This window comes from Heteronotia binoei, chromosome 7 (assembly GCF_032191835.1).
Source record: "Heteronotia binoei isolate CCM8104 ecotype False Entrance Well chromosome 7, APGP_CSIRO_Hbin_v1, whole genome shotgun sequence".
Lineage (NCBI taxonomy): Eukaryota > Metazoa > Chordata > Lepidosauria > Squamata > Gekkonidae > Heteronotia > Heteronotia binoei.
The window spans coordinates 37,354,953-37,365,120 of record NC_083229.1 but is presented as its reverse complement, the minus strand read 5'-3'; the positions used below and the strand labels follow the sequence as shown (position 1 = coordinate 37,365,120).

Below are 10,168 nucleotides of genomic sequence, written 5' to 3'. Positions count from 1 at the left end.
AGGCAAGAGCTTTTTTTTGTTTTTTTAACAAGCCTGAATTATTTGCGAACCTGCCACAGGCGGCCACCTAAGAGAGGACCTACAACCAAGCACTAAATAACCTCTCGTAGGAACAAACGCTTTCTCGTTGCCGTTAGAAACAAGTGAGCTGCACTTCATGAAGCCGAACAAAAGACAGACTATGAGAAATGCACGAGGCGTTCCTCAGAGAAAGTATTTCACCTAAGTTCTTCGCTGAGTACAAGCAACATTTTTATCCCGGTTTACTCGTGAGATTGTAAAGAGGGTGGGTTGGGGGAGGGGAGACCAATCGTCTGATTTCCTTTCCTCTGCCCTACCCGCTGTTATCTCAAGACCTCAAAGCAAGCAAGAAAAAAAAAAGTTGTACAAACAGCGCTTTACAGCTGCGCAGAAGTCAATAAGCGTCCTTGAGGGAGGCCTGTAAATCCTGTCGCCAGTTTGAAAACCACGAGGAAGGCAACGTATGTATGAGAGAAACCCAACAGAGGTACAAGAAAGGTCACTGAGCTGCCTATTTCAGCCACTAGGCTCCAGTTTTATAGGTCCACACAGGGGCTAGCGCACTGATCTCTCTGCTGCGTCTTGGGAAGCAATCTCTCTCTCTTTCCAAGGGCGAAGTTGCATGAGATGGTGGGCGACTTTTCATTGCCTTGAAAACCGCTTGGAGTCAACGCAGAGAGAGGCGGAAAGAGGGGCTCCCCCCGGCTGGGTCCCAGGCCCGAGTGGAGTGTCCCCCTTACTCGCTCCCCCCTCCCCCGCCGTGATGTTATACTTCCTCTTAGGCATACCCCCCCTCCCACCAGCTAGTGGAGCTTCTGGAGTCGGGCCTAGCCTGGCTCGGTGCAGCTGTGTCTGTCTCCCTCCAAGCCCCCGCCCTGCCCGCCGCTCTTCTTCCACCAAGCTAGCTCCGCTTTCTCCAAAGTGACTCGCGAGCAGAGTTCGCTCAGAGTTCCAAGCCAGGGCCTTACCTGAGCGCGCCTCTTCCAATGGCTGCGCACCTGAGGGCCCGCTCTGCCCAATCAGCTCGCGGCTCGTCCCCTCCTGCCTTGTCTCCTTTAGTGAAAGAATCCAGCTCCTCTTGGGAAAGTTACCTGTAGGCGCCTTTAGGTTTTTGCTGCTTCCTTGCTTGGTGCCCTCAACAGCAGGGGGAGGGCGACCGGGGCGAGTTAGTCTCCTTTCCACATGCGAGGGGCGGGGAGAAGGGGGCTTTACCTGTCCCGCTTCTACCTCTACGGCTGGCTGCGGGAAAAGTAGAGGGGGGGAAGAAAAGCAGAATTACCAGTAGCTCTGGTTCTGCCGTCCCGGGCGCTCGCTCTCCCTCGCGCGCACACACACACCTTTACCTGCACAGACTTGAAAGTCCAGTTTCACCAGAGAGACTGAGGCACCTGGAAAAGGGGAGAGAGTTCATTGGATCAAACATGTCACAAGAGACGGACAAGTAAGTGATCACAGCCAGCTCGCTACTTTTCAGCTCCTGAACGGATCAACTGGTTGGTTGTGTTGTTTTTTTTCCCCCCCTTCTAAAAGAACAACATATCTCAGTGGTGGACCCGCCGGGATTACATTTCCTTCTTTATAAAAGGCATAAAACGAGGTTGAATAGCACCCACAGAGGAGCCGTTAGATTCCAACCCTGCTTTTTTTCTCCCACCCCATTCCTTTCCCTCTCTTATCCCCCCTCCCCCGTTGGTTCTGAACTCTCAGTGCTCCCTGCCAAACTTTGGGGAGATCTTTGCTTCTTCTCGGCATTGTAGAGCAGGACAGTTGCCTTCCATTTCTTTCAGGGCCTAGAAATGAAAAGCGATTCTTGGCTTTTGTGTGAATGCAACAAAAGAGCTTTTATATTGGATCAGAAACGGCCATCTTCTCCTCCTCCCTCCATATACTTCTGTACCTGTGTTGTGGGGCAGAAAGAGGCAGAAGATGAAACTTGGAAACCGTGTTCCTTTTGTAACACGGGGTGGGGGAGAATCTGTCCCCATAACCAGAAAAGAATCTTGATCTTGAAGGGTATATGTGAAAATGTGTTGCATGTGAATTCCCCCCATGCACATCTGGCAGGAGAAAATTATTTGGTGCAAATTTTTTTTAAAAAAACTACATGGCAATTTAAAAAATCAAGACGATTGTAATAAAATTGAAGGCTTTCCCTTCCTGATTAAACTTTCTCCAGTTCTCATTCTTCAAACCGAACTTACTTTTGATCCGTAACAACAAGCTGAAAGATAATTTCTAAAGGGCTTTCTTTATATTTAAAGACTATTAATGATTTTTAAAAAGCCAATAGTGGTGCACTTTGTGAAAGTTGAAATAAGTGCTCTTGAACCCAGTGTGTATTTAAGTTATAAACCAATTAAGTAGAGGGTGATTTTTGCAGAAGTTTCCTCAGTCTTCACACACCAATGCTGAAGGACCCCTTGATCCTGGGACTGATATGTATGTGCTGTAGATTAGCTGTGTACTGTTACTTTTCCTTTAGCCCCCTCCCCACACCCAAATGTGTAGGGTGATGAGAGGAGGAAGTCTTTCAGAGGCTTACAATCCCCCCCCCCCCCACTTTCAGAAGTTACTGGTTTCTTGTAGCTTCATTGGATGGTTTCAGTCAGATCGTGACCATGAAGAATGAAGAGGGGCTGACTCTTTTTAGGGGGTTGGTTCTTGAGACCTACTGGGCGAGGCTTTGCCAAGACCCTTTTCTTCAGACCCTGTGCAAATCCCTGCTGCTTACATGTGCACTGGCGAGGAAGTCCTGCTCTGAGCTTCATGCCCTAGGCTGACCTACAATACCTGGGAAGGGGAAAGAAGAAAAGAGGAGGGCTTTAGGAGGCAAAGTGGTAGAGCAGATTACAGACAGAGGGTGCCTTAGTTGAAGATTCTGTAACGTGAGAAGGCGGGTGGCGGAGAGGAGAGACTCACTGGGTTGAGAACAGAGGCTGACTGGAAAAGGGTTCCAGGTGGGGGGAGATGCCTGGTTTGGAGAAGAGGATCAGATCAAAATAAATAAGGAAATGTATCAGGATCATACATTTTAAGAAGAGGGGTTCAAGGGACGTTGCATGCCCTACAGAGTGGCTGTTCTAAATTACACTAGGAATTGTTAGTACAAAGCAATGGGGAGGCTAGATGTTCTGCTTTGATTAACCCAAAATGAAACAGTGTGATTCTGTTTACTGATTCTTGGAATTGTTGGAAGGTGCTGGTTTTGTTCCATGCAGCCGTCTTGTGAAATAAGGTGTGCCCATTATATTCTGGTTGAAAGACAATAGTTTGAAAGAAGGGTTTTGATCTGTATCTGAGGTATTGCGTATGCTTGGGTCGGTTAGTCAGTCCAGATTTATTGCATGTTTAGACATAGGCCGTTGCACACCTTTTGGAGTAACTGATTTTTGAAATACAGTGCATTTTAATCTTCAGTGGCCCCTTTTACAAGGATATCTTAGCAGAGAATAATAATTTTAATATTAAAAGCAGCACAGTTTTAATTTTGAATTAGATCTGTGCAACATTAAGACAACATGGCCATGTGTGCTTCCCTGGGACTAAGTTGCACTGAACTCATGGGACTTGCTTATTAATAAACGTGTGTAGAATGAGGCTGTGGTACCTATAAAGCAGGTGAGGTATGATTTGACATGAGAGACTTACGTAAAATTTTATTTATTTATTTTTCCCTGCTGGCAGAATTCTTTTAATGACACAGAAGCACTAAATATTTGCCACGAGGTACTTAAAATTAGGCCATGAGGTACTTAAAATTAGGCACTAAATATTAGGCCATGAGGTACTTAAAATTAATACACGAAAAACAAGGAAGTTTGAACTCTTCGCATATTCCTAAACCGACCAACCCTTCCCCCCCCAAAAAAAGATCCTATAGAACCCATTTCCATACCATATGAGAGTTCTATGATAAACCTTTCCTACTTTAAGTTGTTTGCACTGCTACCAGGGAATCAGTCATTAATAACTGTTTTGGTTTGGTTCTTCCTTATTTGATGACCATTGCATTTTCTGACCTGACCTTAGGCAGGCACAGCTGCTTAAGAGCATTTTGAATCAAATTTTGAATATTTTCAGGCTGATTCAGTACTGAGTTGGGTGCAGAAACTGCTTTAGTTCAATCCTGGTCTCCCTTTGCTCTTGAAAATGTCTTTAGAATTTTATTAGGTTTCAGTAATGTGGACTGTTCTTGTGATCTCTGTTGAAGAATCCTGTATAGAGTTTTCTGCAGTGTATGTCAAGGTGACTCTGTGATCACAATCTTCCTTTTGTGAAAGCTGTGCTTTCTGTGTTATGTGTAAGCACAGATAAAGAAAGAACTACTTGAGACATGAGAAAGCTGAAGACTTCTGTGGAGGGGCTGTAGCTCAGTGGTAGAGCATCTGTTTGGTGGGCAGAAGGTCCCAGATTCAATCCTGGAATCTCCACTTAAAAACATCAGGTAACAACAGATTATGTGAAAGAAGAGATCCTGGAAAGCTGCTGATAGTCTGAGTATACTTTACTGACCTTGATGGACCAGTGGTCTCATTCAGTGTAAGGCTAGAGTTTAGTTCATGCGGCTACTGATCAACTGGGTAAATCATTCAATTTCCCTGCATGTGTCTTCAGTAAATTTCCACCCTATACATACAGTCCATTCTGGAAGGGTATCTGTGTTAGTCTGGTGTAGCAAACAACCCCTACAAAGTTTGTGACAAAATGACTGTAGTTTAAGATGGGTAGCCATGTTAGTCTGTCTGTAGCAGTAGAAAAGAATAAAAGTCCATTACCACCTTAAAGCCTAACAAAATTTGTGGCAGGGTATGAGCTTTCATGAGTCACTGCTCACTTCTTCAGATCTGTTCTGAAGATGTGAGCAGTGATTCATGAAAGCTCATACTCTACTACAAATTTTGTTAGTCTTTAAGGTGCTAATGGAGTCTTATTTTTTCCTATGGCTGTAGTTTGTCATTACAGAAACATGTCAGGGGCATCCTTTGGTTTCCATACTTCTGTTCATCTCTTTCGTGCATCTCAAAAATCAGTACATTTCATTTTCATGACAAACCAGCATTTGTTCTTACATTTGCAACTACCACAAGCTGTACTTTTGTTCTCTTTCTTCCAAATCAGGATTATATAGTTTTGGTGGTTATGCCCCATTTCTCTCCCCAGTGCGGTCCCAACGTTATTCTACCCTTCTCTACTTTTATTCTCACAAGGTTGCCATGAACTAGGTTTGGCTGAGAGAGAGTGACTGACAAGTCTCCACAACAGAGTGGGGATTTCAACCTTACTGTCTCAGATCTCAGTCTGACTCTAAACTCTAACCACCAGAACATGCTGGCTAAAGTGTAATATAAATATATAAACCACAATAAGCATGGTTTGTCTTCATACCAAAATGTCCTAGGAACAAACACAATATTTATTATTTATGGAGCAGATTTTTATCCTGCCTTTCCATTATAAACAATACCTAACACAGCCTGAAACAAGGTATACTAAAAGTTGTTTTTGTTGCTGCTCTCTGTTGCATCCATAGGCTCTGCAAAGTTTCACTTGCAGAATTTCTGTTTGTTATGCAGCAGTTAAGAAAGCATAGGAACCTTACTAGGAAAAAAATGGCAATCCAGAATTGCAGAAATGAGTCCAAAAGGGACAATGTGTGTGTATTGGCGACGTGCCATGAAGCCACTTCTGACTTGTGGTGACCATATAAATTAAAAATCTCCAAAACATCCTGTTGTTAACAGCCTTGCTCAGGTCTTGCAAACTGAGGGCTATGGCTTCCTTTATTGAGTCAATCCACCTCATGTTTTCCTGCTGCCTTCAATTTTTCCTAGCATTATTGCCTTTCCCAGTGACTCTTGTCTTCTCATAATGTGACCAAAGTATAATAGCCTCAGTTTGGTCATTTTAGCTTCGACAGAGAGGTCAGGTTTGATTTGATCTAGAATCTACTTATTTGTCTTTTTGGTAGTCCGTGCTATTTGTAACACTCCTCCAACACCACATTTCAAACAAAAACTTTCTTCCTATCAGCTTTCTTCATTGTTCAGCCTTCACTCTCATCCACAATAATGGGGAAAATATTTTGAACAAGCAAACAAACCAGGGTGTTACTTAGTTTATTATGTAAGGAAAGAAAGTGAAAAGGGATCAATCACTGAAGTTAAAAAATTAAATGAAATCTCTTACCAAGAAAAAGATGTATATGAACAATTTATCTCCTTCCCCCTGACAACTTTATAAGAAATAAAGTTTAATTGAGTCAGGACTAGACTTGTATATAAAGGATGCATCTATACCTAAATTTATTAATTACTGATCAAAATATTACAGTACAAAAGATCTTGTATGCAGCAAAGAGACTGAAAAATGACATAGTAATGGGCAATAGGTAAAAGGTAACTGTAGTCCCCTGTGCAAGCACCAGTCATTTCTGACTCTGGGGTGACGTTGTATCATGACGTTTTCACGACAGACTTTTTACAGGGTGGTTTGCCATTTCCTTCCCCAGTCAGCTACACTTTTCCCCCGGCAAGCAGGGTACTCATTTTACCAACCTCAGAAGGATGGAAGGCTGAGTCAGCTTTGAGCCAGCTACCTGAACCCAGCTTCCGCCAGGATCGAACTCAGGTTGTGAGCAGAGCTTGGACTGTAATACTGCAGCTTATCACTCTGTGCCATGGGGCTAATGGGGAATACTGTGGTATAAATTATCTTGGTCTTGGTCATCATTGGGTTTTTGAAGTCACAGTTGATCCGAAGTGGTTTGTCATTGCCTTTTATGCAGTACTAACCAGGGTTAGCTGCAGTAGCACCACCAATGTCTACACAAGCTTCTCCATCAGTGCCACCTTCCACTACTGCTGCTGTCCAGCAGCTACCTTTCAAGGAATCCTCCACCTCCATCACCGATGGAACTGTCCATTCTCTTTTGCTGATGTGGCTGCTGATTTCTGAAGGAGGTGGATGCATCAATTCTGCCTTGAGTGATTCTATGAGGATTTTAGCCTCTGAACTCCTAACAGCATTTCTCTCAGCTTTGCTGACACAGACAAGCCCTCTCACCCTGTTAAGGTGTGTGCCCAAGACGGGGAGCAATGGGAGAAGATAACTTTCCACAATCACCTTTTCTGCCTTCCTCTTCTGAACAGACTGTGGAGGAAAGTAAGAGGATGGGACAAATCAATACAAATGTTTTATTGGCACCACAAACACATGTTGTTAAAGAACATGAAACTGAGAGATCCCATAAAGTATTTGCCTGGGGACAAGAAAAGTGGCTAATTAGGTCTTGTCATGTGGTCCTGCCCTTCTTGTCAATCAGAAGCAACTTGTGATGATGGCAGGTTAATAGAGACTTCCATGTCAGCTTCTGCTTCTCTGATGAAGAAAACTGTGTTACGGTTTCTTGTCATCTGAATAGAAAAGATGCTCTTGTTGCATTATGAAATAAGGCATGCGCATGATATTCCATGGTGATGTGTTACTGTGGAAAGAGGGAAAAATGGAAAGAACAGTTTCCCATTATGGTACTGAAGGGTGAACAGCATCTTGAAATATTATGTGTTTAAAAGCATACTTGAGGTATGTCTTATGCTGAGATTTGCTGAAGGTTTCCAAGCTTCCAAAATTTACAGGGCTGACTTTCTACTAAGGTGGTAAAATGAGGCAGAGGACTAGGTGGAAGATTCTGGGGAATGGAGGCTTCCACTGTCTTCTTCTTATCCCAGTTGCTCTTTCGTTGCCCTCAACTTTGTTGCTACAGCTTCTCCCAACCCTGAGGTTCTCGGACATTTGAGAAGCCGCATGGGGCACGTGCAGCTTCAGGCAACATTCACTGTTGAGCTACCATTGCTGAGTTGGCAGCTGTAGTAGAAAAAGAGTTGAGGGAGGGAAGAGAGAGAGAGAGAGAGAGAGAGAGAGAGAGAGAGGGCAGCTCTTTAATGGCTTGATTGCTGCTGAACTGTAGAACTAGGAAATCCTACCAGAATTTGGTAACCTCAGGACCAAAAAGAGTGAAAGAAAAACAGAGAAAGAGGTAAGGTCTGTAATGGGCTCTTTGACTGACTTGTTTGCTCTTAAATCAGCATGAGGATAGAAGCATTTGCAGATGTTTTTCTCTTTACCTGTTTTAATTGCCCCTCCACCTCTCTTGTACTTTGTTCCTTCAAGCTGACCGCACAATCAATGTCACTCTAAACTAAAGAAAAAAGTTAAACTCAAAGAAAGTAAACTTTAAAGAAATTTGAGGGACAATGGCAGCCAAAGTGAAGGACTTTGAAGTCCCATTGATTTTCATTGGGTAAAGTTAAGTGCCTGTTTTATTCTTCCCCCCCTTGATGTCAGTGGGATTTAAAAATGTTTAACTGCCTCCATGGTGTCCAGCTTCAAGTCCAGCTTTCTGCCCAGTAGATCAGACACTGGACCTATTGATATGCACAAGAGGAAAACTTTGCCTTGTCTTGGAAATCCCAGGAAAATCTGATACCAGAAGAGCTGATGGGAACTCAGCCCCCTCCTTGTGAATTTTCCCTCCTGAAGAAATGTCACCAGGGGGTTCTGTTCTATTCCATTCTATGTTCTAGAGAGGCTTTTCCAGTACAGGAAATATTTCAGAAACTCCCCCATAGAGGCAAAGATTACATTTGAACTGACCCTGAGCAAGAGGAGTATCCAAGAAGCATGGCCATATATCATTGTTTATCAGGCTCTGAGGTTAAATGGAAAAGTGGAGTCATACATGCTTGCTTACATGGAGGGAAATGTTCTGGAAGAGTGAGAATTCTACAGTACAGCTCATCTACAGCAATATTTTCCTCTGTGGATAAGAGACTCTTAAAATTCCCACATCCCGCTGTGCTTATGCTTGTGGGCCCTTATCCAGCTGGATTTAGCCACCAGCTCATGCTAGCCTGGTGATCGGATCCTGTCAGATCTCGGAAACTGAGCCTGGCTAGTATTTGGATAGGAGACTTCAGGAACACCAGGGTCATGGAGCAGAGGCAGGCAAACTGCCTCTGAAAGTCACTTGTCTTGAAAATCCTATAGGGTCACCTTAAGTCAACTGTGACTTGCTGGCACATTAGACCACCATTGGCTTCAGCAGAACACAAGTTCTCCTTGCAGAGCTGTGGCAATGATGGGACAACTTGGAGCACCTAATATTTTCCAGACCATCTCCAGCTTTTCGTTTGCGGCATTCCATTAAAAAAATCTTTGTATAAAAGGAAAATGTCTCTTTTTTGGGGGAAGGCTGCTGCTTTTTGGATAGACCTCTTGCATAAAGAATAAGATTACAATGCCCCCCATCCCTCTCTTTGCATGGAACTTGAGAGGAGCCGTGGGGAGGTGAAGTGAGGCTGCTTCTTAGCAGAGAGGATTCTCCCATGGGCCTTCCTCTTGGCTTACTCCTCACTACAGTATACCTTCTGGTGCTTGGCTTGTGTTGCCATGTCTCAGTTTTTATGGTCTGCTGCCTCTGGCCTATCTTCCTGTCACATGACTGTGATGTCAAGTACTTTGCAGCTTCGTATGTTCCATGCTGCCACCTGGGGATTAAAATATGCCCTGGATCTGGAGAGATTGTGGATTGAGATAGGACCAATGGTATGACTCCACATAAGATAGTTTCATAATGATTATAGGTGGACCTATCATTCTCCTGATTGGGTCCACTATAAGTATAGATAAAAGAGAAGAACTAAAATTGGACAAGATATAAAAGCTTTTCATCAAAATGAAGCAAAAAAAATGCTTTTTCATTTCTATGTATTGGATTCTTGTAATTGTGTCTTAGAATGTGTTCTGGTAGAATATTTTTTCTTCCAAAACCATTTTCTTTATAGTTTGAAGCAAAATTCCTGAAAGTTGAAAAAGAGGGAATAGCAGTTCTCCATAATGTCAGTTCATGTCCATTTAATTGGGGTTGTCTTTGTGTATTATGAAATACTCCAGGCACAGAAAAGAAAAGAAATCTTGAAAGTTATAGATGCAAGGGTAGGTTATTTCTGTATCCCATTCAGCAATCGGGTCAGGAAAAGGTTTACAGAGGCAGGTTTTGCAAGCATTTCAAGATGTTTTATATGTTCTCTATGGTGCAGAATTAAAAAAAAAACCCCATATACCCAAAGCTCCATACAGCTTCTCTCTG

At 43.3% G+C, this 10,168-nt stretch overlaps 1 protein-coding gene across 2 annotated transcripts in view; it reads left to right on the top strand.

The window, feature by feature from the left end:
* The first annotated feature begins 1,249 nt into the window (after positions 1 to 1,249).
* The window catches only part of GRHL2 (grainyhead like transcription factor 2), a 127,508-nt gene continuing 118,589 nt past the window's right edge, over positions 1,250 to 10,168 (top strand). The window contains exon 1 of one of the 2 annotated variants that reach the window (XM_060243423.1): positions 1,250 to 1,462. In XM_060243423.1, coding sequence (XP_060099406.1) covers positions 1,443 to 1,462 — 20 coding nt within the window. In that variant the 5' untranslated portion in view covers positions 1,250 to 1,442. Of the gene's footprint in view, positions 1,515 to 10,168 lie in introns of both variants that reach the window. The other variant, XM_060243424.1, reaches the window with a different exon arrangement.